Source organism: Drosophila miranda, chromosome 3, assembly GCF_003369915.1.
Source record: "Drosophila miranda strain MSH22 chromosome 3, D.miranda_PacBio2.1, whole genome shotgun sequence".
Taxonomy (NCBI): Eukaryota; Metazoa; Arthropoda; class Insecta; order Diptera; family Drosophilidae; genus Drosophila; species Drosophila miranda.
Genome location: NC_046676.1, coordinates 14,789,976 through 14,814,581, shown reverse-complemented (window position 1 = coordinate 14,814,581; position 24,606 = coordinate 14,789,976). Strand labels below are relative to the sequence as shown.

General features: G+C 44.5%; 6 protein-coding genes across 10 annotated transcripts; 2 read left to right on the top strand and 4 right to left on the bottom strand.

The window, feature by feature from the left end:
• Positions 1-3,566: 3,566 nt before the first annotated feature.
• On the bottom strand, positions 3,567-4,348 carry LOC108158310. The gene is made up of 3 exons (XM_017290549.2): positions 4,184-4,348; positions 4,000-4,122; positions 3,567-3,937 (listed from the first exon to the last, which is right to left on the bottom strand). Exons 1-3 carry the CDS (start codon positions 4,289-4,291, stop codon positions 3,596-3,598), a joined length of 573 nt encoding a protein of 190 aa, XP_017146038.1. The 5' UTR covers positions 4,292-4,348; the 3' UTR covers positions 3,567-3,595.
• Positions 4,349-4,819: 471 nt separating this feature from the next.
• Positions 4,820-7,025, top strand: LOC108159712 (CWF19-like protein 1 homolog). Of its 2 annotated transcripts, none has more exons than XM_017293231.2 (8): positions 4,820-4,861; positions 5,103-5,269; positions 5,322-5,653; positions 5,706-6,023; positions 6,079-6,175; positions 6,232-6,560; positions 6,622-6,779; positions 6,835-7,025. In XM_017293231.2, exons 1-8 carry the CDS (start codon positions 4,842-4,844, stop codon positions 6,971-6,973), a joined length of 1,560 nt encoding a protein of 519 aa, XP_017148720.1. In that variant the 5' UTR covers positions 4,820-4,841; the 3' UTR covers positions 6,974-7,025. The 2 variants fall into 2 exon arrangements, with proteins under 2 accessions (XP_017148720.1, XP_017148719.1); XM_017293230.2 differs by lacking the exon at positions 4,820-4,861 and adding an exon at positions 4,947-5,039.
• On the bottom strand, positions 7,000-8,976 carry LOC108159714 (farnesyl pyrophosphate synthase). Its single transcript, XM_017293234.2, has 6 exons — positions 8,707-8,976; positions 8,374-8,468; positions 8,095-8,306; positions 7,670-8,031; positions 7,383-7,609; positions 7,000-7,317 (listed from the first exon to the last, which is right to left on the bottom strand). The coding sequence occupies exons 1-6, from the start codon at positions 8,886-8,888 to the stop codon at positions 7,136-7,138; spliced, it is 1,260 nt and encodes a 419-aa protein (XP_017148723.1). The 5' UTR covers positions 8,889-8,976; the 3' UTR covers positions 7,000-7,135.
• Positions 8,977-9,335: 359 nt separating this feature from the next.
• On the top strand, positions 9,336-11,334 carry LOC117187889 (putative uncharacterized protein DDB_G0286901). Its single transcript, XM_033390823.1, has 2 exons — positions 9,336-9,564; positions 9,636-11,334. Exons 1-2 carry the CDS (start codon positions 9,414-9,416, stop codon positions 11,012-11,014), a joined length of 1,530 nt encoding a protein of 509 aa, XP_033246714.1. The 5' UTR covers positions 9,336-9,413; the 3' UTR covers positions 11,015-11,334.
• A 371-nt stretch (positions 11,335-11,705) lies between these two features.
• LOC108159711 lies at positions 11,706-19,358 on the bottom strand. 4 transcript variants are annotated; one of them, XM_017293228.2, is made up of 20 exons: positions 19,225-19,358; positions 18,818-19,165; positions 18,460-18,741; positions 18,261-18,393; positions 18,059-18,201; positions 17,673-17,859; positions 17,088-17,200; positions 16,726-16,998; positions 16,476-16,661; positions 15,611-16,360; positions 15,035-15,500; positions 14,739-14,914; positions 14,491-14,669; positions 14,290-14,429; positions 13,974-14,210; positions 13,475-13,922; positions 13,234-13,403; positions 12,927-13,178; positions 12,728-12,853; positions 11,706-12,149 (listed from the first exon to the last, which is right to left on the bottom strand). In XM_017293228.2, the coding sequence occupies exons 1-20, from the start codon at positions 19,295-19,297 to the stop codon at positions 12,095-12,097; spliced, it is 4,737 nt and encodes a 1,578-aa protein (XP_017148717.1). In that variant the 5' UTR covers positions 19,298-19,358; the 3' UTR covers positions 11,706-12,094. The 4 variants fall into 4 exon arrangements, with proteins under 4 accessions (XP_017148717.1, XP_017148718.1, XP_033246712.1 ...); XM_017293229.2 differs by having other exon boundaries at positions 16,476-16,658; XM_033390821.1 differs by lacking the exon at positions 15,611-16,360 and having other exon boundaries at positions 19,225-19,357.
• A 2,374-nt stretch (positions 19,359-21,732) lies between these two features.
• On the bottom strand, positions 21,733-23,521 carry LOC108158444 (odorant receptor 47b). The gene is made up of 6 exons (XM_017290726.2): positions 23,388-23,521; positions 23,156-23,324; positions 22,579-23,099; positions 22,316-22,523; positions 22,100-22,258; positions 21,733-22,041 (listed from the first exon to the last, which is right to left on the bottom strand). The coding sequence occupies exons 1-6, from the start codon at positions 23,519-23,521 to the stop codon at positions 21,991-21,993; spliced, it is 1,242 nt and encodes a 413-aa protein (XP_017146215.1). The 3' UTR covers positions 21,733-21,990.
• Positions 23,522-24,606: the final 1,085 nt, after the last annotated feature.

Here is a 24,606-nt window from a genome sequence, read left to right as displayed (position 1 = left end):
AAGAATAACAATTATAATAATAATTATTCAATAAAAATCAAGAATAACAATTATAATAATAGTTATACGATAAAAATCAAGAATAACAATTATAATAATAATTATTCAATAAAAATCAAGAATAACAATTATAATAATAGTTATACGATAAAAATCAAGAATAACAATTATAATAATAATTATTCAATAAAAATCAAGAATAACAATTATAATAATAGTTATACGATAAAAATCAAGAATAACAATTATAATAATAGTTATTCAATAAAAATCAAGAATAACAATTATAATAATAGTTATACGATAAAAATCGAGAATAACAATTATAATAATAATTATTCAATAAAAATCAAGAATAACAATTATAATAATAATTATTCAATAAAAATCAAGAATAACAATTATAATAATAGTTATACGATAAAAATCAAGAATAACAATTATAATAATAATTATTCAATAAAAATCAAGAATAACAATTATAATAATAATTATTCAATAAAAATCAAGAATAACAATTATAATAATAGTTATACGATAAAAATCAAGAATAACAATTATAATAATAGTTATTCAATAAAAATCAAGAATAACAATTATAATAATAGTTATACGATAAAAGTCAAGAATAACAATTATAATAATAATTATTCAATAAAAATAAAGAATAACAATTATAATAATAGTTATACGATAAAAATCAAGAATAACAATTATAATAATAGTTATACGATAAAAATCAAGAATAAAAATTATAATAATAGTTATTCAATAAAAATCAAGAATAACAATTATAATAATAGTTATACGATAAAAATCAAGAATAACACGAATAACGTAACATGTGTATTATTAGTATCTTGTACATATTTATGTCGATCCTGATACCTACTGAGCCTTGGAAGACAAACGTATTCACAATTCTATAACATTCATTTCCCCCAGGGTATGTGTGCATGGAATTAGCAACATGTTTGTGTATGGAATGAGACTCATTGTTGCTAAAGCGAACTGCGGCGAACTGCGGCGAACTCAAATTCGATTCAAAAAACGACCAATTCTTTGTTCCGTTGAATAATACTATCTATATAGAACATTTAGCCATGCCCACTCAATTTTGTACGATTGATGAATCAATTCTATACATGATTGGCCTATTCGAAATACTTGCTTTTATTGGATTTCTATATAATAATATATAATAATAGTTATTCGATAAAAATCAAGAATAATAATATTTATTCGATAAAAATCAAGAATAACAATTATAATAATAGTTATACGATAAAAATCAAGAATAACAATTATAATAAAAGTTATTCAATAAAAATCAAGAATAACAATTATAATAATAGTTATACGATAAAAATCAAGAATAACAATTATAATAATAATTATTCAATAAAAATCAAGAATAACAATTATAATAATAGTTATACGATAAAAATCAAGAATAACAATTATAATAATAGTTATTCAATAAAAATCAAGAATAACAATTATAATAATAGTTATACGATAAAAATCAAGAATAACAATTATAATAATAGTAATTGGATAAAAATCAAGAATAACAATTATAATAATAATAATTCAATAAAAATCAAGAATAACAATTATAATAATAGTTATACGATAAAAATCAAGAATAACAATTATAATAATAGTTATTCAATAAAAATCAAGAATAACAATTATAATAATAGTTATTCAATAAAAATCAAGAATAACAATTATAATAATAGTTATACGATAAAAATCAAGAATAACAATTATAATAATAATTATTCAATAAAAATCAAGAATAACAATTATAATAATAATTATTCAATAAAAATCAAGAATAACAATTGTAATAATAGTTATACGATAAAAATCAAGAATAACAATTATAATAATAATTATTCAATAAAAATCAAGAATAACAATTATAATAATAATTATTCAATAAAAATCAAGAATAACAATTATAATAATAATTATTCAATAAAAATCAAGAATAACAATTATAATAATAATTATTCAATAAAAATCAAGAATAACAATTATAATAATAGTTATACGATAAAAATCAAGAATAACAATTATAATAATAATTATTCAATAAAAATCAAGAATAACAATTATAATAATAGTTATACGATAAAAATCAAGAATAACAATTATAATAATAATTATTCAATAAAAATCAAGAATAACAATTATAATAATAGTTATACGATAAAAATCAAGAATAACAATTATAATAATAGTTATTCAATAAAAATCAAGAATAACAATTATAATAATAGTTATACGATAAAAATCGAGAATAACAATTATAATAATAATTATTCAATAAAAATCAAGAATAACAATTATAATAATAATTATTCAATAAAAATCAAGAATAACAATTATAATAATAGTTATACGATAAAAATCAAGAATAACAATTATAATAATAATTATTCAATAAAAATCAAGAATAACAATTATAATAATAATTATTCAATAAAAATCAAGAATAACAATTATAATAATAGTTATACGATAAAAATCAAGAATAACAATTATAATAATAGTTATTCAATAAAAATCAAGAATAACAATTATAATAATAGTTATACGATAAAAGTCAAGAATAACAATTATAATAATAATTATTCAATAAAAATAAAGAATAACAATTATAATAATAGTTATACGATAAAAATCAAGAATAACAATTATAATAATAGTTATACGATAAAAATCAAGTATAAAAATTATAATAATAGTTATTCAATAAAAATCAAGAATAACAATTATAATAATAGTTATACGATAAAAATCAAGAATAACAATTATAATAATAATATAGAAATGATCTCAGATTGTTATGTTTTGGACATATTAATAAAATATCGGTGAAATACCTTTTCAGCAGAGACTGAATAGTTTTGGCCTTTTTTGGTGCATCAGATGACAAACATTCTCTCAGTTATATAATATCCATTTTCCAGGGTATGCAAAATGTTGCTCAATCCGCGAAATGTTGCGGAACAATGCTGCTCGATTTCACGGCACATGAGTCTGGCCCACACAAATTAATGTTGCCAGCAACGTAAAACGTAAGAAAACGTAAGAGAGTATGGAATGCGCGTAAGTGAGTATGGAATGTTAGGGACATTGTTGAGCTGGAAAGGACATTGTATCCCGGAAAAATTGCCTCAATTTGAGAAAATTTCCCACCACAAAATAGAGAGTAAGTCCCAAAGAAAAGAGAGCAAGTCCCAATAAAATATACGGTCTCACTCTAAAAAATACCGAAAATGTATCATATTCCTCGTTTTTGATATTCCGTCGTATATTACTAGCTATATAGAAGATTTAGCCATGCCCACATAGTTTTATCCGATTAATGAATTAATTTTCTACTTAACTGGTTTATTCTAAATACTCGCTTTTATTGGATTTCTATATACCGTTGAAAATAAGCTTCTATGAGAATGCATGCTCTATAACGATTAAAAATCAGGGCTGCAAGAACAGTTTTGTTATCGAAATCGATGAGTAGGCTGTTTCTATTTTAAATTATATGAACTCTTTATATATATTTCGTAACATCAAAAATCTAAGCCCCCAGTCCACATTGAGTAACATAAGTCTTAGCTAAGGCGCATTCCGCATTCTGCGTCCACCGATGTTCGGGGCAATTCTTAAAGTACTCCATGTATGTGCAACCGAGAACAATCGCCGAAAAGGGACTGCATTTGTGCTGTTGCTGAGATTGCTGGATGGCTGCCAGCCGACGTTGTGATTGGGGCTCACATTTGGTAAACGCTGCTGTCATCGCCTCTACATAAGCAGTGTCATTGGAAAACTTTCCGGAGAGATCACTGCGGATGTTTTCCAAGTTAAGCTTCTGTGGATCCTGAATGTACTGTGACGTTGTGAGGATGCACTCAGCCAGACACTGGATTGCAAGTGTAATATTTAATCTCTATGTGTTTAGAATTTTTGGCTATGAGTACTCACTGTGGCAGTTTCCAGCGATGGCAGGCCATTCCTAGCCTGTCCATTTCCTCCTCCAATAATCCTCTGGGCGCATTTCTCTGCAACCTGGTCCCGACCGCCGTCCCTGCAGCAGAGTGATGGATCCTATCAACACGAAAGACTTTAATGCTTCTTACAATTAAATATTTTCCATAACCACACATACCACAAGTTGGGGTGGTCTTTGACAGTCGATTGTCTGACCTAGCACGCTTTGAGTGCTCAACGCCACACCGAGCACTACAGACATTATCAACATCTGACTTGGTGACATTGCTGTGGTTAACCGAATGATTGGATTGGAGACACACTGTCCATTTTATATGTCCCACGCAGCTTGGCATACTCTAATGGAACGCAAAAAGCAATCCATCCACTTAATTGTGCCAGCCACGCATGACCAGAAAACCTAGCAAAGGTTCATTGTTGCAATCGAATGCTGTTTGGGGCCAATGTCATATCTAATTTCATATTTTGGGCCATTGACACTGCACTAAGGTTAAAGTTTAGTTGTATATTCAAATATAGAATACTGATCGGGCAATTAAACAGCAATTGCTAGAACTTCTAACGTGAAATTCCCAAATGATCGCTATGGTTGCGATAATTATGGCTTAGATACATGCATTACATAATGATATAAATTTACATAACCATAAACTATATATTATTTCTTAATGGTAATGCTTTGATTAGCAGATTTGTGGCACGTGTAAATCGGTTATTTTAAATTTATTCAACGGTTCGCTCAAACAGCGCAACTATTCGCAGCCAGTTGGCAGCACTCTTTGCGAACCACTAATCTGAACTGAACCACGGAACCAATGGACGCGGGCACCAAAATGTAAGAGTAGTAATGCTTTGAACAGCAGATTTGTGGCACGTGTAAATTGGTTATTTTAAACTTATTCAACGGTTCGCTCAAGCAGCGCAATTATTTGCAGCCAGTTGGCAGTACTCTTTGCGAACCACTAATCTGAACTGAACCAGCTATCGGAACCAATGGACGCGGGCACCAAAATGTAAGAGATATTATATTATTTATAATTCATTGATTAATTAATGCAATGTTTTTCAACTCACAGATTAGTTGTGGGCGATGTGCGGGGCCGTTTCAAGCAGTTATTCCAGCGGGTGGAAACGGTCAACAAAAAAGCGGGACCCTTTGAGATACTGTGCTGCGTCGGAGACTTTTTTGGCGATGATAAACAGAACGAGGAGCTGATTGCCTACAAGAATGGATTCAAGCACAGTAAGTACTACAGTTAACTGTCGATTTATATGTTTACATGGTCAATCTGCAGTCACAGTGCCCACCTACATACTCGGTCCAAACCAGAAGGAGCATGAAAAGCATTTTGAGGATCTGTCGGATGGTGAAATATGCACAAACCTCTCATACCTCGGCAAACGAGGGGTGTACACGCTTACCAGTGGCGTTAAAATAGCCTATTTAAGTGGCGTGGAATCAGCTGGTGGTGCAGATTCAGCTAAGTCAAACCACGAGTTCACTAAATCTGATATTTTTGCCGTCAGAAATTCGTGCTTGGTGTCGAAGAACTGCTCCACCGAGTACAGAGGAGTGGACGTACTTCTCACATCGCAATGGTCATACGGGATGCAGGAGAATGCGAATGTAGGTGCTTATTTGCCAGTATGTGGGTCTGTTTATCAATAATCTATTCCAGGAAAGAGCATCCAAGCTGATATCGTTCCTCTGTCGGGAGATCAAGCCACGCTATCATTTTTGTGCCATCAACGGCACCTACTTTGAGTGCCCGCCATTTCGTATGCCAAAAGACGAGACCACGCAGTTTGAGCTCTGTACCCGATTCATCTCACTAGCTGATGTGGGAAACAGTGAAAAGGCAAAATATATATACGCGCTCAGCCTAAAACCTGTCGACAAGTCCCGACTGCTTGATCTGGTGCAGAAGACAACCAATGAAATTCCGTGTCCCTATGCTGGGCTAGATTTGTGCGGAACCGTCGACAAGAATGACACAGTGGGTATTCCTCGTTTGGCGTTTATCAGTGTTATTAAAGACATAAACTTTTCAGTCGGAAACCCGCCAGTATTTTTACGATATGGAAAAAAATAAATCAAAAGGAGAGCGTGGCTATGGGAAAAAACGGCGTATGCAAGAATTGAACCAGGGTAAGCCAATAGTCAGTATCTCGTATTGTCGTTTCTCATATTTCATACAATTTCAGAAAAATGCTGGTTCTGTTTATCATCGCCCGATGTAGAAAAGCATCTCATTATTACTATCGGCGAACGTTTCTATCTGGCCCTGGCCAAGGGTCCAATTAACAGATACCATGTCATGATATTGTCCACAAAGCATCTGCCCTGCGCAGCACAACTAACCACTGAGGATTGGGAGGAGCTGGACAAATTTAAAAACGCCTTGCGAAAGTTCTTCAAAACCATCGGTCAAGTGGTGTGCTTTACGGAACGCCATTACAAGTCGTTCCACCTACAGATCAATGTGCTCGGCTTCGAGGAAGGTTATGCATGGAAGATAAAGCATAGTTTTGAGGTATGCAAATCTCCTCAAGATTCTCTATGAACCCTGCTAATTATTCGCTTTAATCATTAAGGACAAAGCGGAGGAATTCAATCTTCAATTTGAGACGCTACCGGCATTAGATTCTCCGAAAATGTTACCAGAAATAGGACCTTATTTTCTGGCCGAGCTCCCCGATGACAGCACACTCATTACGCGGCAGATGAATCACTTCCCGCTGCATTTCGCAAGGTGCTTTGGAGTTTAAAGTTTATTAACATTGTTATTTGATTAATCTTTTTTCCAGGGACGTTTTCTGTTCGGAGAATCTTCTTAATTGTGACGAAAAAGTCAACTGGAAGGAATGCCTTCTCGAGAAAGACGAAGAGGCGACTTATGTTTCAGACTTCCGGAAGGGGTTTGCCCCATTTGACTTCACTGTCTAAGTGTTTATTTTAAAAGAATGTAGGTATAATAAAGTTATAATATCGTTTGTAATTGCTTAGCCCATTCATTTTATGCATTGTATAATATTGACCCTTGTATAAATTCTAAAGCTATAATTTAAGTAAAAACGTTCTCGTCTCAAATTGATAGATATGAATAGTTTAGGAGTCCCGCTGGTAGATTTTGTTGAGGATTTGCAGGAAAGTTTGGTGGGGAACCCCGCGCGATGTTTGCTGTATGTGCGTTTTAATCATGTTGTACGACTCCTCTTCGAATGTGGCAAAAGTAGTTGGTAAGCCGATTTCCTTGTAAAGCTCTTTAACACGCTCCACCTTGACTGGATCTGCATTGGAAAGTTTCAATTATTACCAACGGATTTCACTGGCTAAGTAGTTCCGATCGTCTCACCATTGTTTCCATAGCAATCGACCATGATTTTCTTTTGTTCGGCATTGGCTCGCTGCATGGCCACCACGGCTAGCCAGGAGCATTTGTTGTCCTGTATGTCGGTGCCGATTTTGCCAGTTACCTCCGGATTTCCGAAGCAGTCAAGGAAGTCGTCTTGCACTTGGAAAAAGTGACCCATTTCCAGGAGAATGGTCTTTGATTGACGGAAAGCTTCGGCGTCCTTATATCTACACGAAGAAAGGACCTATTATTCAGAAGAGCTTGACAATTGCAGTATAACTACGCACCCAGCCAAGTGTAAAGCAACAGCAAACGGCAGATAGAATGAATAGTAGGCAGTTTTGTTGTCCACAATTGCTTTGTAGTTGTCCATAGTGAACTCGGAAACACTTCGATGCGAGTTGAGCTGATCTAGGGACTGGCCACAAGTTGTTATGTAGGTAATCTCATGGAAGAGCTCCATGAGCGCCACATAGCAGTCTAGGTGGCTGAAATGCATCTTCAATATGGCATACATGGCATTCTCAATCATTAGAGCATCATTGATGGCTGTCAAGCCAACGTTCTCAACCTTGTGCCAGCACGGCTGTCCGCGTCGTGTTGTGCTGTTGTCCATCACGTCGTCAGAGATTATGAAGAAGCTCTGAAGCTGCAATGATAATGTGACTCTGATTATGTTCGGTGTTCTTAACAATATACGAACAAAACGTACCATTTCCACACACCATCCCAGGTACTGGGCCAGCTTTATGTTTTCTGGGGTCAGATCTTCGGCGGGCACCAGATTCTTGTAGGTGAGCACTGTGAGTATGCCGCGATTCTTTTTGCCCCGCGGTACATTGTATTGCAGCGCCTTGGCAAACCACTTAGCGGCATCATTGCAATTATAGGTCTTCGTCACGGTAGTGATGTCACGCACAAGATCTGCAAACGCATTAGAATAAAAATTAGTACTATTATGCTAATTTGGAGAAACAAAGGTGGAGCTCACCGGGGAACACAGCCATAAAGTCGCGGCTTTCATCTTTTGACACTGTGACGCGGGCCGCAATTGGAACAGAGTGATTTTGAAGCGTTGATAATGTTCTGGAGGGAAACAAAAACACAAACAATAGAATGCAATACAAACACATACACACACGGCTGAATACATTATGGGTGTATTTTTGGCCTACGTGACTCCGTTAGTACTCGTACAAACAGCTTTCTCCCACAGACTCCACGCCCATCACCAACTACGCAGAGCAGAGCAAGTGCACAAGTGCCCCCAAAGCCAATGTAAACAAAAATAGACAAAGTTCAAGTGCAGAAACCGGTAGATTACCTGCTGGTCTTCTTCAGCTTCTGCTCGTTAACAAGTTCCGTGGACAGGCCGCCAATCGTTTCCATGGATTTGATAATAGGCTCCGAGTTGACTTCGTCGCTGGTGGAGATTAGTCGGTGAAGACGCAGCGGATTTGGGAATATCCGCTGCTGGGGAAGAATCCGACGAGCTAGTTTAAACATTTTTATTCACAATATTATCAGAAATCTCTCCGTTAACGACAGCTTCCCTTCCGCCCCTTGACCAAAATTTAACTTCTAATTTCCTAACGTTTTCAAATACTGGTGAACAGCACAGATTATCGATAGCAGACTCAGAGATGCAAAGCAGTGTTGCCATTTCAGCATATTTCGGGCTATATCTAGCCTTTTTTTAAATGGAGAAGCTTGTTTTAGCTTTAAATGTTTATTGCTTGAAAATTTACGGTGAAGTTGACTCTGTTTCTAATAAATAGCTAATTTAGAAAAAAACATTTAAGCCACCACCTTGTTATTTTTGGGGTGTGTTTTGTCTTAGACTCGTTTTTGGCAAATTCTTTCCGGTTTTACCATATTTTTTTATATTTTGTATTAATCTAGCCGTATTGTTCTGAAATCTTGGCAGCACTGAGTCTGCTAAGTGCTGCAAAACGATCAAGCACAGTGCTGAAAATGGCCTGATGCACACGGAAAGCGAAGAATCGCCAATAAAATAATAAAGGTGCGAAAATGATGGACGAACAACTAATTGATGAAGTGGCGCAACATGGGGTCATTTACAACAGGCAGAAGTACTACCTTAACGGCAGCGCCAACGGTGTAAAGTATGAGACAAAGGATGACGCCTGGCAAGTGATTGCCATGAAGCTGCGAACGGACGGTGAGAGGAAGATTCGACTTTATACAGACTTTGATATTTAATGATGAATACAAATGTTGTCCCCCTTGCAGTGGACACGTGCAAGAAGCGCTGGAAGTATCTGCGGGAGCGTTACGTCTCGCAGCGGAAGCAGGGCGATACTCCAATTTACGAGCACCTGTCACGCCCCTACCTGGAGAAGATGAAGTTCCTGGACCAACACATTCAGCCACGAAAATCCTATCGCAATGTGCCGAGCTTCCTCACGTCGCCACAGTCGGCTAACAGCTCTAGTTACAACGAATACATCGTGGATAAATCAAACAGTTCCAACAAGAACATGTCCCAGTTTAACTCGGGCTCGGGCCAAAACCATCACTACCATCAGCCAGATCAGCAACAAGCCATGAATGCACTGAGCACCGTTGCGACCTCAGCTCTGGAAAATGCTAATCCGGTAAAGATCGAGGCTGATCAGGCATTCAGAGAGTTTGCTGCGGCTGTGGCCTCCCAGCAACTCCAGCAAATCTCCCAGTCGCAGATGCAGCAACAGGCGGCTGCCGTTGCTGCTGTTATGGCTGACTCCTCGCAGGGCTACCAGGAGCAGTATCGAGACAGTTCAGTTGGCCTAGCTGGCCCTCAAAACAGTGGAGGCAGTCTTGCCTCAACGTCATCTTCGATGAAATCGCCACTGTCCTCGCCGTTACAGGGTATTAGTGCTGGCACCCAGCAGCAGAATCAGCATCAACAGTCGCCGGCGTCTGCACAGCAGCTTCCGGTGGTACATTCCTCATCTAGTGCGGCAGGCAGCTCCACAAACACCAGCTCCAATATTCAGATGCAAGGCCATGTCTACAATCCCAAGGGAAACGAAGATTTGGACTCGTCAGCATCCAGCAACTTCCACTTGAAAAAGCCTCGTGTGCAGCTCAACGGCAGTGCTCATAGCCAAATGTCAAGCAATGGAGGCAATGGGCCCCACTTTATCAACGACTCCGATGAGGATTCCGATGACAATAGTCATGACCTTATGGAACCCCAGGCCATGATGCAGCACGGCAACCACTACAACAACTCTATGGCCATGCAGCGCACCAATGGCCATAGCAACGGCAATGGCAACGGCAATGACAATGGCAATGCAAATAGCAATGGAAATCCGAATAATTCCAACGCTGGACACCACAGCAATAATAACCAACAGCAGCAACAACATCAACAGCACCAGAACATGTTTCCATCGAATACGGACTTCCTGTTGCAGCTTTATCAACAACTCCCACACCAGGGCAACTCCTCACATCCCTCGAACTTCGGCAAGTTCCAGGCCCCACAAAGTCTTCCAGGCGTGCAGCGACAGTCAGAGCACCTTCTAGGTGAGCTGGTCACCACCGAGCTGCTAAAGATGAACAAGGAGCGCAAAAAAAGCGCGCAGAAGAGAATCCTGGAGATACTATTCTTTGATGATTAGTCAGACTAGCCGCCTATATCTTTGTAAATAGTCTAATCTATAATTTAAATTATCCGGTAAGAGTGTCGGGGCTCACATTCACTTCAAGGGCCCACAATATTGTGTCGGGCTGGTCTGCATCCCACCAAGAAGGCATTTGCAAAGCTGTCCGGTCGAACACTTTCCATCTGTACTAGTCATGACCAACGCCAGGCCCTACCCATTGGTACTAAATGGGATCGATCCCGTGTATGCATTAATTTATGTTCGTGTATCTAAGAAAAGGATTTAATTTATTCTGAAATGTTTATTAAACTGTGTACGAATTATACAACTCTGAATCTAAGAAGTGTACTTTTGAGATTCGCATTTAACATATAGTTGATTGTGCGGTTCATGAGACTCTCTCTCCGTTTGCGTGATTCGCGTTTTGGCATCTGTCCTGCTGTTTGATTTATATGCCGGCCTCTGACCGATCCTGATTCCCCTTCTGCTCTATTGATTGCTGGAAAGCATCATGCTGGGCCAGAGATCATATCTTCAAGCAGTGGCCCATTGGCTACTGTCCGCAAATGCAGCTTGGCCCGCTCGTTAACCCAAAGCGAGAAGTTGCAAAGCTGCTTACTGTTGCCACTGGCGGACATCCAGCCTCCGTTTGGGCCCTGATTAATTGCTGCTTCTGCATTCCTTTGGCGGGGCAAAGTCGAGATAATATTTTATATGGATATGTTTGGGCTTTATTGCATTTAATATATCTTAGCTCGTATAAAGAATAATTGTTTATTTGTGTTGCTTGTTCTGTTGTTAGCCTTAGATAAACTATGTTTAATAGCATACGTTCATAAGAAGAATGTTGGATATTATATATACGATAATATTCGGACCATATCGTAGGGCTGTAGTGCACTTCTTAGTCTAGTTGTTGGACCCAAGAATATTCGAGGGTCCCCGACGCATTTAGCTAGCGTATGAATACATATGTATATTGAGTGATCGTATTTCTGATTGTTGGATTAAGTGGAGTTTTAAAACTGTTAGCTTATTTACAACTAATCACAAGAGGACGATCAGATTTCCGATTTCAGATATTCTTGTGCACTTTTAGACCTCCTGATTGTCTTCTGACTCGTCCACCATGGTCAGACTTCGCAGCGATCTGTGGGATAAGCATGGAATGAGAATAAAAGCCAACTTTAATCAGCAATTTAAAATAATTTAAAGCAATTTAGTATTCGTGATATAGTGAGAGTTGCGCACAAGATTCGTTGCCCTGATAGGGCTTATCGCATCTCGGACCTCAGCTTGACTTTAGTCTCGATTTGTCCGTCAATATAAGCGCACATCAGCATGAAACACTTGCGGCTCTTTCTCGTTCTATTGTTAGTCTGGTTAGCCAGTGCCCAAAACTGTAAGTCGCGCCTTTCGGAAGTGAATGAGAGTTAATTTTTGTTTTGTTTAGTTTTAGGCGATTTGCCTACGATCCCGAACGTGTGCCACCTGCAGGGAGACTGGTGCTCCACCAGGTGCCAGATAGCAGGCGGACGGGATGGCATTTGCAATCCGGCTGGACTCTGCACTTGCCATCCCTTGTGATTGTGTGATTCTAGTGACACATCGAAATAAAAGAGGCCAGGATCTTGAAAATATTTACAATTGCGTACGGCTGTGGTGGATGATGACGCTTGGTTTGATTCAGGTTTCCTAGGAAGGGGAGTGGTCTGGAGCCCGACTTGCCTGGAGCGCTCAAAGAGCGAAGGATCAGTGTAGATGGGCTCGCTGGGATCCTCGAACTGGTGACTGCTCTGTCCCGTCGAACGCAGGGGATTTATTACTGGCAGCTGACACATGCGCGCCAAGTTGCTGTAAAGACATTAAACACCCCATAAGTGGACCGGTTCGGCTGGCTGACAGACCGGCAGATAGTGATCCTCACCCCGTGGCAAATGTCTTGTGTAATGAGCCGCCGAACATGGACATGTTTGTGCGAAAGGCGTTCGAGGCCCGATTCGATGCGCTCTGATTGGCTCCGCCCCCAGCGCCTCCACCTCCTCCAGTCATGTTGGGCATGTGTCCGATCTCTGTAAAGCGCTCGTGTGTGCGTATGGAAGAGTGGGAGTGGCCCAGCGAGTGGATCGGCGAGTGGCGGTCCACCAGGCGATTCTTCGAAATGGACTTCCAGTAGCGTCTGAGGGAAGGTCATAGTTGAGTACTGACAAATGTCTTTGCTCCTCCGATCTCACCTGTAGCCCAGGCCGGCAACTAGCGTGATGCTGAAGAGCAGGATCATCAGCAGAATGATGGCCGTGATCAGACCATGGTATTCAGCCGGTGTCATGCACACCGTCTCCACGGGAGCCACAAGTTTGCGGGGATAGGACTCCTTCTCGATCTCCTCGCGCGTCTCAAAAACCTACAAGCGATCATTTAGTAATCAGTCAATCAGGCATACACTCTTCTCGCTCCATCTCTCCAAATGCTCACTTCAATCATTTCCCGCACTTGCTCCGGTTCCTCATTCTCCTTGGACTTCTCTCCCGTCTGCGTCTCATTTAGCTGGCTCTGCCCCAGTGTGGCGCTTACCGTGGTGCTGTTCACTATGATCACATCCTCCGAGCTGGCGGCATCCTCCAGCTGCTTGATTCCTTCCAGAGCCAGGGCCTGAGCTCCGGACCCGTCCTCGGAGACAGGTTCGAGTTCGGCCATGTCGGTGATGTTCAGCGACCGTCTGCGGCGCCCAAACGAGGGCTCTTGTCGACCCGCTGGTCCTGGGCAGTATGCCGGCTGGCACCCCTCGCGACATGATCGGACTGTGGCCTCGAAGACCAAGAAGTTCGATTCGGGTATCTTGAACGCATTGAAACGAGCCTCCAGGGTGTCGCCATCGCGCAGTTTGTCCAGCTCCGGAAAGACGAAGGGATCCACCGGGCAGCTGAATTTTCAAAGGTTAGCAAAGATTGAGCATAATGACGGGCAGACTTACCCAAAGCGATCTATAAGCTGAATGCTCCGACCCGAATAAGGGTCTCTGGCCACCACATTGGTAGCGAAAATGTCCGTAACATGATTGTATCCATCCTGGGCCTCCAGTCGGAACGTTAGGGGATCCCCCACGGCTATTGTGGTGGTCGGTCTGCCTTGGTACAGAATGCTGAGGCGAACCTTGGAGCTTAGCGTATTCTCGGCTGGAAGGTACTCTATGGGAATAGGACTGCCGGATCTGCAAGGCCACAGGGATCGTACATATAAAAGACCGCGGGGACAATACTATGATAGAAGTCGAAATCGGCGTTGCTTACCCTGCTCCAATGTAGCCGGAGCTGACAACGGCTTCACCGGGTCCTCTGAAGATGCAGGTGAGATTGTAGCGCTTGTCGCGGCTCGTTTGAACATTGTCCGAGAACTGGACCACCACGATGTTAGTTAGAGTGTCGCCGTACTGCAAGACAAGATCAATGATTGAAGGCCTGATGCTGAGCTCTGACTAGTGTTCGACTCACGCGTTGAGTGCCGCAATCGGGATAGCCTTGGGGGCCACTGATCCTCAGGACGTTGACGGTGCCCCCGTTGCCACGGAAGAAGCAGCGATCGTAGAAGCCGTAGGTGTAGATGCGTCCCAAAAAGCCCTCTGGCGTACGGATAGTGAACTCCATGCCCTCCTCGTTGCAAGTCTGCGTCACTGCGGGGTGGAGGTGGGGTCATTCAATCATCTGTGAGCTCTTTATTCAATTAAATATTATACTCGTACCGTCCATGCATTCACCGTCGCTGCGTCCGATGCTGCGCTCATAGAAATCATAGTTGGAAGCGTCGAAGGTGCCCGGATCGTGGATGTCCAGCTCCCGCGAGTCTCTGTCGCTCAGCTCGCAATTGGAGGACTCCCTATCGCGATCGCGATCCTCATAGCTGGAGGCGGCTGTGTCTCTGCAAATTGAATTCGCGTTCGCTTATTTGTAGTCGCTCTTGTATCGGCGTCATGTATCTCCCATCATTCCATCTACAATCCCCCATCCTCCACACCTCCACACCCTAACACACACATACCTGTAGTTGAAGCTGCGGCACACAAAGTCGCGGCTCTCGATGCACTCGCGCTCGCACTGGATCAGACTGGGCACGACCAGTGTGCGACGTACAAAGTGGCGGCGCATCTTGTGCCTGGCGGCTATCTGCTTAAAATTGTCGCTCTCCTCGCAGCGGGTGATCGGTGGCCGTGGCGGCCCCGCAGCAATGCCAACGCCCACACCACCCACATGACCACCACTTCCTCCGTAAGCTGTGGGCGGATGGGACAGACCGATGCCGGGCAGCGGAATGGGACGATCATCGAGACCGTTGCCGACCCCACCTCCATATGGGCGATTAAAGGGAGTGTCATAGCGTCCGTAGGGACCACCCACAGGGGGTCGTCGACCCGGGGGACCATCGTACTCCCGATCATACGGCCCGTACCTATCGCCATAGCGCTCCTCATAGTCGTAGTCGTAGAAAGGGGGCGGGCGATCCAGTCCTAAATGAAGAGTCTGTGTCAGTGCTGATCTTTCCCGGGACGGCTGTGCCTTTCCACATGGGGGTGTTAATGGTGTTTGGGTTGGTAGTTGGTTAGTCCCGAGTACTTACCCGGGCGTCTGCCTAGATCGCTGGGTCCCAGACGATTGCCGTACTTGTAGATGTCCATGGGATATCGATCGTTACCTACCGGGAATCGGTTCGGAGTCGAGGCGTATTTGCTGGCGCTGCCCGTGGGTGCAATGGGGGCCGGTGGATAGCGCTTTGCTGACTCCGGTTCCGGCCGCCTGGCGCTGTGCACAATATCATCGTATCGCCCTGGTGGTCCTCTCGAGTCCGGCACGTATGGATATCTGGCCGGGTCCATTGAGGAGGGCCGATATCGTCTGTCCGGAAATATGCTGTCTGGGGCATCCCGTCCGGTGTAGCCACCGATGGGATCTCGCTCCCTGCTTGGTGGCGGGTAACGTGGGGGATAGCGACTGTCATATCTGTTGTCTCCATAGCGGCTCCCGCCATAGCCGTAGGGTCTGAAGGGAGCATCGTCATCCGTAGGATAGGGCCTTGTGTGTGGCAAATCGCTGGGCAGAGTGTTGTCATTGATTCCCGGATACGGCAGCGGACGGAAGGGCAATCTATCTCGGTCCCTCTCTCTGTCCCTGTCCGGGTAGCGTCGATCTCCATACCTATCCGCATAACGATCCGGAGGCGGATAACGATCAGCGAAACGATCTCGATCACGATCACGTTCCCGATCACCTGGATAACGCTCACGATCACGTTCCCGATCGCCTGGATAACGCTCTCGGTCGCGGTCTCGATCACGGTCTCGATCACCACTGGCACCCGTTGGGTACCGATCTGACGTGGGGTTAGTAAATTAGTTGTCAGTATGGCGAGGTGATCTCAATTCATTGTTTTAGGTGTCATTAATTGGTTTTTAGGGTGCCATATGGTAAAGAGGGAGGTCACTTACCGTAATCGTCGGGATAGCGATCGTAGGGTCGGCCATATCCCATGCCATCGCCTCCACCGCTGGGATATCGGGAGCCTCCCGCTTGGCCGTAGCGATCAGGGGGATAACGATCACGATCTCGATCACGATCACGATCACCGCCAACACCAACGCCAGCACCAGCACCTCCATACGGATATCGATCTGCTGAAGAACGAGTTATAGAATATCATCTGGATAGAAGAGAAGAACTAGGTGGATATATGCATACCATATTCATTGGCCGCAAAGTCTGGATAGCGATCGTACGGGCGGCCATAGTCAATGCCCTCGCCCGCAGGCAGTCGGGAACCGCCTGCCCCAGTAACCGCTACGCCATGCGATCCGCCTCCACCGGCAGTTGAACCAGCTGACCCATAGCGATCGTCGTGCTTATTAGGCTGTCTCCAGTTGCTGCCCGACTGATCTCCAGGTCGCTTGCCGTCGCCGGCGCTGCCACTGTGGCCAGCATCGCCATCGGCGCCGCCTCCGCCCACCACATTCACTGGAAGATAGACAGGAGAAGCCGCAGCAGAAGCAGCCAGAGCCAGAGATTACTAGCCAGTCCATTAGCACCTCCTCGTAGCCACTTACGCATTAGATTCTCGTAGTAATCATAATCAGCATCGTATATAATGCGCATGCCGTCCTTTTGATTGTACCGACTGAGGCGACAAGTACGAAAACGATCGCTATACACCGCAGACCTGCAATTTTGTGCAATCGGAGAGTGAGAGGAGCCAGGAAGCGGGACGGGTACGCGGTACGTCGTTGGATAGTAAGGCAGAAGACGGCAAAAGCAACAGTAAAACAAGTAAGACTCTAAGTAAGTGCTCTCTTGTCGAGTCTACTCTCCGACTATTGAATGCCCTGGCAGCTATTTAGGTTCATTATACGAGTACCTGATGATATTATTCTGATAAATATATGGTGTATAAGAAATAGTGGCATAAACTGATCTGATTTTATCAAATACAAGAGCTTAAAAATTTGTGTCAATTGGATGGGTCTCAAGGTGTTCATACGGACGTACAGGACCATTGATCATAAGTTAGAATATCTGTAGTCTTTTGCCTGTTACATAGACCAACTCTAGTACCATATACCCGTCTGTTTGAAGAGTAGAGGGTACAGCAAGAAATACAACGGTTAAGGCCAAGACAACGGCATGAAACGCACCTGCATTGGAAGCTCGTCTGGCGAAGACACTCGTCCAGGCACTCGCTCAGAGAACGGCCGGTGATCTCCGAGTGAAACTCGCCGCCGAGACGCGAGTTGCGGTAACGCTGGAATGCTGTATCTGGCCGACGGCCGCTCGAGAAGAGGTGCGAGGTGACGGAGTTGTCTGGATAATCATTGGCTCGTTCTGCAACGGGAATACAACATACAACATAACATAACAACATAGAATAGACATTGAAATGGAAGTGGAAATGGCACAGAAGAAGCAACCGTTGCGAGGCTCCACTATAATCTTGTTGTCGCCGTTGTCGTTGGCTCCAAGTGAGCCTCGGCTGGAGTGGGAGTAGAAGTAGAAGTGGTGTCTTTGCACGGAAGCCACTTACGATTATCTAGGCACACAAGATCATAGAAATGATGTGTTGGACTGGAGCTGATGCTAATGTCATCCTTCTGCGAGATGGAGTCCTCCTCGGAGAGAATGCACTGCTTGCTCTGATCGTCGAACTCCACGGAGCGGCAAAAGTATCTGCAATTGGTGTTATTAGCCAAATGGCGATGGAATAGAGGCATTAGGCCAGATCATACTTCTCGGCACGCAGGCACATTGTCTGGCACTCTTCCAGCGTCATGTTGTTGAAGATGTCCACCTCGAAGGGGCCACCCAGTCGCTTGTTCTCCTCCTTAACGAACACGGCCAGGCCATCGCAGCGCCTCTCAGCTGTTCCATGGATGGGATTAGAGTGTTTTAGATCTACATAAAGCGGGCGATCAGAGCGGATCTCACCATTCAGGCAGGTATTCTCCAGGTAGTCCGAGTTGGGATCATCTTCCATCAGCTCGGGATGGGTGCGTCGGGTGAATCGGCTGAGCGTGCAGGAGCGCATGGTAGAGTCAAAGTTCGCCGAGCGGCAGACAAACGAAAACTCGTTGAGGCACTTGTCCTCGCAGTCGGACCGATTGGCGGCCGTGATCTCCTTGATGTCGCTTATCGGAAGCTTTAGCTTCTTCCTCGGATGCCGCTCGAACACGTACCTCCTACTGGGACACTCCCGCTCCGGTCGACTGGCTGCAGTAGAACGGGGAACATTAGGTACAATTCCAGTCAAATCCATAACCAAAACCATTCGGCTTTGGCCACTCACATGTCAGACAGATCTCGTTGAAGTGGACGCTGTTGGGCACCAGCATCAGGCTGCCAATGCCCTCGGGACCCGCCTGCTCCGAGGTGAGATAGCACAGCGACTCCTCGTACTCGGAGCTGCCGCCAAAGGAGGTGATCCGACTGCCCGGCTGGAAGTCGAAGCTGGTGCAGGTCCGCACCATATTGTTCGTGCCCGTTCGGTCGCGCAGGCACAGATCCTGGCACTTCTCCAGCACCCGGAAGGGGGGAGCCGTGTCCCGCACCACATCGTCATCGTAGCCCTGGAGCTGCTGGTTGGGCAGGCGCTCGTAGAGCACGCGCCCCAGGCCATTCTTGCAGGTGGTTTGGCCTGGCCAGGAGAGAGCATCTTAGACCAAGCCCCACGAACATTCTCGCTGCTTCACTCACCTTGGATTGCTGTCAGGCTGAGGCCGACCAGAAGGGTCGTCAGTAGCGTGTCGAGTGCCAGTTTGGGTCTCATTCTATAATCGTTTCGATTACGGTCTCTGCTCTGTGGGGTTCCTAGCTGGATCGCGGCATTATTGGCCTCGATCTGTGGGGTCTCGTTTCTGCTTCCACCTACAGTTTTCAACAGAACTCGTGGTTAGTCGCGCTGCTTTATCCGACATGATCTAATTAGTTCATTGGCTGACAAAATGACACGAAATATGCGACCTCAATAAGCAGAATTTCACTCCGAACCCCCCCAGAAAAGTGGTGTTGGGGGAAAAATGGGAAAATCACAGAGTTAAAAAAGTTTCTGCTGCTGCTGCTGCTGGCATTATGTGCACAATGCGTAACGTGAATTTGGATCATTAAACTAAAATCTAACCATGCTACGTGTCGCTCAACTCATACTCATATCGATCCACAACTCCGGATGTCGCTTCCGGCTTATTGTCCACGCTTCTATTTATGCTCTACCCAGAACACAAAGGCGCGGAGTGGGGTACTCTTTTTTTGTGGAAAAGTGTTAGCTATTGACCTCAGAGCGGTGGCTGTACTCTTACTTGAAAAGACTCGAATTAACAGTGAATACTTTCCAACTTTGGTGAAATTCATAGCAAAAGAGAGGATCTCATGTGAAGGATCTAAGGAAGGGTGAAGTGAAGGGTATTCTGCGGCAGACGATGGAAAGGACACAGCAATTGCCGCTATCCTTGGATACACATATTGTAAGGATCATTTCAACACAGACATCGAATCATAATCCAATCAGAAATAGCTTATTATTCAAACCTTCTTTTGGACACTAAATAATTATTTGGGGAACACACACATCCTTTATAATTTGTTCCCTAGAGTCCTTGGCACGTGGATCAGCTTAGAAATTCAAATTAAAAATACTTTCGTTCGCGTAAGTCCTTAGATCTCAATATCCTTATTGAAGTTCCCTTCGTTCTCATTAAATCAAGCACATAACTAATCAAGTAAATCAATCTACACCTTAAATTGTATTTATGTAGATATATACCCTTTAAAGCCGCAAGGATATTATTGAAAAAAAAGCAATTTGATGGATCGCCCTGAACCGAATGCTACTGGCGGGTAATGATTATTTTAATTTTGGGGACCAGACCCGACCGATCGTTAGAATATGGCGCGACAAACTGAATTCAGAAATTGAACTCCGCATTGGTCTGCAGTGGGATCGGTGGTTGGACCATTACGATTACCATTACCATTACCATTGCCAGAGCTGGCCCATTGCGATTACCATTAGCGGGGGCCGCAGTCGTGGCAACAACTCCATGGCAACAATGGGCAGAAAGGGGAATTAATTAGATGTGGAGACGACAACAAAGAGCGGATTGGACAATGTTCTAAATGCTCCCATACATGCATATATACACACATACGTGGGGATTGCCATTCAAATGTTAATCAGTGCGGCGAACAGACGAGACCAGACCAGACCAGACCGGGGTTGACAAAAGCCACCCAACCTCTCCCCAACTCCATATTCCCGACCATCGCACCCGAATTGGGTGTGCTGGGTGTGTTGGAGCCCCGTGCTGGTTTGAGGGGGCGCTCAGCCTCTCCGTTCTGGCCGAATGACACTTTGGCTGGTGAACGTTTCATGGACATGGGCGACTTTCCCAGCTCTGAAGGGCATGCAACAGCAGCGTCTGCTCTGATCTGCACTGCTATGCTCTGCCTCTGGCTCTGGCTCTGCCTCTGCCCCTGCCACATGTCCAGCTAAACGATCGCCGCTCTTCATTGTACCGCGTTGGGTCAGATCATGACAATGCGTGTCACGTTTGAATAAGTTCGAGGCTGGCTGCAGCTAACAGCCAGAGACACTCAGCATCTCCTCCTCCTCAACAGGTGCACCTGTCGCCGCTGGGTGTGCGTGGGCCGCCCCCATTGTTGCGACGCTGAGTGTCATTGGGCGCGGCAGCGGCCAAACGAGCCATGCAAATGCAAATGTCACTCCGCTGCCCCAACTTTTGTTTTCACAAACCACTTGCACATATGGTCATCGTCTACATGGAGCCAGTATAGCACTGGGTCTCCCTACGTACTATGGTACTGCAGGATTCAGGATGCATTGGAGGTGCATTGAGAGTAATTTTTACTCTAGGCCGACGCTCAAGACTCAAGGCCCACGCTTGTGGGTACGACTCCTCCTGCTGCAACTCGCACTGCATCGATCGATTGCCATACCTGTCACGGCTATGCCGCGATTAGCTTGTAATGCGATGGACCTTCTGGTTAGTCTCTGTGAGTGGTTGGATCGTTCAATGAACCCAGCTCGAAATTCGCGTGACTGCTCGGGTGCCCCATTAGATCATCAGCATCATTAAGAACAATGAATAATATCATATAAATTCATGTTAAATTCAGCTCCGCTTCTGTTTATTCACAATTTTTGAAGCGTATAGCTAAACATTATCATCCAAAATTATAGACAAACCGAACACCATCTAACCGTAGAAGAGTTCAATCAACTTGAGTCATAAACTCCCTGCGAATTCGCACTGTGACTGAAAAATCCGACCACAATCTACCAGGAGACAAGTCAAGGAAGGGAAACCTGCGGATTACTAATAAGTCCCTAGAGAGACAACTATCAGCACATTTATTTATTACTTTCGGGTGAAGAGGGTGCACGAACTACTTTGCAAATTCCAATTATGGAGGGCCACAGGTTATAATTTTTCCAAACATCCACTACATGGACTCCCGCAGTAAGGCCAGTAGTCTATAGCACTGCTTGAGCACCTGGAAAGGGGAAAGGTAATGACTACTAGCATTGGGTGTAGCTGGAGAATACCCTTACAATCATGTAGGAGCCCAGAGATAAGGGCATAAAAGGTCTGGCGACGTAGAATAATGGTTTTTGGGCGCGTAGCATGATGAAGGCGATGTCGCGCTGAATGGACGCGGACTTGGTGTGCCAGTCTGAGATTTCGAACGCTGCCTGGCCGACCTCCCCGGACTGAAAAACAAAGTGAGAATCAAGGCAAGTCAAGAGGAGGGTACTCCAAAGACATACCAGAGAGAGGACGAGGTTTCCGGCCACGCACCAAGCGGACAACTGGACGAATCCGACCATAACAAAGAGCACGAATTTCGCGGCCATCTTGGGATCGTCTGCAGCGGCTACCATGGTCTCGAAGGTGGAGATCGATATCATGGCGAAACTGGCTATCATCTGGGCAATGAAGGTGATGTAGAAAGCACGATTGCTCTTGTCCACCAGGCTGTATGTGGAGACGCACTGGATTAGCAGAAGACCCGCATCTGCCCTGCACTCACCTGATAATATGCTGGTGGTAGCGAACCACCCGACAGAACTCCACATGGAACTGGTTATCGCTAACGGACCCCAGATCCCCCAGCCTTCGGAGCTCAATGCTGAGGAGTTTGAGATTGAGGGCCGTCTGGAGAATCGTGCTGATTCCCAGGAGATCCACAAACAGAATGGTTGACAAGTTGTGGAGCGAATTGACGCTTAGCCACCCAAAGGCAATCCGGTAAGTCCACGGATGGAGGGCCTGCCGATGCCAGCCGAAGGGCAGGAACGAATGGTACGGCAGCCGGCCCTCGCCCAACAGCGGCTGTAATAAAATGGCCAGGCTGAAGGCGTTCACGAGTGAGAAGATCCCGATGCCAAAGTACGCCTCTCCCATGTAGCAGTAACGCTGCCACTTCAAAATTTCCTCATCATCATGAATCGGCCTGACCACTTCGTCGTAGTAGGCCAGATCCCTTATGACCTCGTCGATCTCAGTGGCCCGCGCATGCATGCAGTATGACTTGGTGCAGATCAGACCAAGCTAAAAGGTACGAGTATTGAGATTGAGTGAGTTTCTGCGTGAACGTCGTGGCCTACCCCAATGAGCCACACAAAGTCGTCACCCATGTCGATGATACTTGAGGACTCGTGCACGCCACAGACCATTGAAATGAACATCAGAGTCTGGTTGAACAGGAGGATCCAGTTGATCCGTCGGTACACAGGTTTCGAGGACATCTTCTTGTTGGGGTAGTGACACAGGGCACTGCAAGAATAGTTCAGATTACAATCGAAGGTAGATGGTGGATGGTGCTAGCTGCTGGCATACACCAGGGCTGCGCGTTGGGTGTGCATGAGGAGACGAGGGATTCGGCCAGGGGTCTGCCGGCGCTGCACAGACCGGAACTCTCCCCAGAAGTCGCGAAGCAGGCGAAGATATGATGTGTAGTCAGGGTCTGCCATCGGAGGTGGTTGGACTGTGCTCCTGGCGGCTGGTCAGGTCCTTTTTATACGGCTCACAGAACGGGTGTAATTACAATGTTAATATGGAAACATTTTGTGAGCAACGCCCACAATGTAAATAAACAGAACATCTGCAGAAAATCGCACTGCTACTGTGGATTGAAATGCGATGGGCCCACATTCATGGCAAAAAGTTCTGCTAAAACGGAGAATCATTGGGTTCTACTTTCCGCATCGCAGAGCAGGAATGATATTCTAAACAAATAAAAGGTGGCGAAAGCGAGGACTTGAGTTCAATCAACTTGAGTCATTAACTTCCTGTGGATTCACACTTCCAGTGGACAGATTTGCATAAATGTACCGTGGATGATTTATGACTTAATCAGGAAAGACACCAACATCCCGCAGGCGGCCAGGGGACATCCATAACGAGAATTGAACACACAACATAAATCCAGTTCCACATGTCCGCGGCCTCGGTCTTTATTCAAATTTCTCCAGCACACTTTTCGTCCCAGTCGGTGTCGCAGTCGCAGTCGCAGTCGCAGTCGCAGTCCCCGTGATCATTTAGTGGGATGCAATGATTGGTACTGGTTCTGGCAACGGGCTGGCAGTGCGGGGGGCAGGGGCAGGGGCAGGGGCAGGCAGGCCACTTGGGTGTTGTGTCTTGTACGGACAACTTAACATCCGTTTTAAACGGTAATTCCACTGCTGTCTGGCGCTCCTCAGCTGCATTTAGCAAGGCCATTGGAATCAATCTAGGATTACCCATGACGAACCAACCAATTGTGGGCTATTGACTTCCAGTCCGAGTCCGATTCCGAGCACCATTCCCATTCCCAGTCCAGTCTTGGCACAAGCCTTGGCTAATAGGTGTGTTCGTAATAAAGTGTTTTTTATTGCAACCACCAGCATTGGCCGCTGGCTTGACCATATAATCGGCCCATAATGGCAGAGCCATTATAACAAATTGATATCAATTTAACAACAATATATGCACAAGTTGCGTCGATGACTCGCCATTGAACTCTGTGCGGGATTCAAGTGCTGGGAGCGATTGCACCACATGCACATGCACATGCACA

Excerpts from the sequence above, each read along its gene's own strand:
- LOC108158310 (XM_017290549.2), bottom strand. The coding sequence starts at position 4,291 with ATGTCACCAAGTCAGATGTTGATAATGTCTGTAGTGCTCGGTGTGGCG. Across the intron at positions 4,123-4,183 it reads AAAGACCACCCCAACTTGTG|GATCCATCACTCTGCTGCAG; the intron begins GTATGTGTGGTT and ends TCGTGTTGATAG. Across the intron at positions 3,938-3,999 it reads CATCGCTGGAAACTGCCACA|TGTCTGGCTGAGTGCATCCT; the intron begins GTGAGTACTCAT and ends CTTGCAATCCAG.
- LOC108159712 (XM_017293231.2), top strand. The coding sequence starts at position 4,842 with ATGGACGCGGGCACCAAAAT. Across the intron at positions 6,024-6,078 it reads CCGTCGACAAGAATGACACA|TCGGAAACCCGCCAGTATTT; the intron begins GTGGGTATTCCT and ends TAAACTTTTCAG. Across the intron at positions 6,780-6,834 it reads TTCCCGCTGCATTTCGCAAG|GGACGTTTTCTGTTCGGAGA; the intron begins GTGCTTTGGAGT and ends TCTTTTTTCCAG.
- LOC108159714 (XM_017293234.2), bottom strand. The coding sequence starts at position 8,888 with ATGTTTAAACTAGCTCGTCGGATTCTTCCCCAGCAGCGGATATTCCCA. Across the intron at positions 8,307-8,373 it reads CTTTATGGCTGTGTTCCCCG|ATCTTGTGCGTGACATCACT; the intron begins GTGAGCTCCACC and ends ATGCGTTTGCAG. Across the intron at positions 7,610-7,669 it reads GTTGCTTTACACTTGGCTGG|ATATAAGGACGCCGAAGCTT; the intron begins GTGCGTAGTTAT and ends TTCTTCGTGTAG.
- LOC117187889 (XM_033390823.1), top strand. The coding sequence starts at position 9,414 with ATGATGGACGAACAACTAATTGATGAAGTGGCGCAACATGGGGTCATT. Across the intron at positions 9,565-9,635 it reads CATGAAGCTGCGAACGGACG|TGGACACGTGCAAGAAGCGC; the intron begins GTGAGAGGAAGA and ends TCCCCCTTGCAG.
- LOC108159711 (XM_017293228.2), bottom strand. The coding sequence starts at position 19,297 with ATGAGACCCAAACTGGCACTCGACACGCTACTGACGACCCTTCTGGTC. Across the intron at positions 18,202-18,260 it reads ATGTGCCTGCGTGCCGAGAA|ATACTTTTGCCGCTCCGTGG; the intron begins GTATGATCTGGC and ends CACCAATTGCAG. Across the intron at positions 17,201-17,672 it reads CAGACGAGCTTCCAATGCAG|GTCTGCGGTGTATAGCGATC; the intron begins GTGCGTTTCATG and ends ACAAAATTGCAG.
- LOC108158444 (XM_017290726.2), bottom strand. The coding sequence starts at position 23,521 with ATGGCAGACCCTGACTACACATCATATCTTCGCCTGCTTCGCGACTTC. Across the intron at positions 22,524-22,578 it reads TACCACCAGCATATTATCAG|CCTGGTGGACAAGAGCAATC; the intron begins GTGAGTGCAGGG and ends CTCCACATACAG. Across the intron at positions 22,042-22,099 it reads CTCTGGGCTCCTACATGATT|GTGCTCAAGCAGTGCTATAG; the intron begins GTAAGGGTATTC and ends TCCCCTTTCCAG.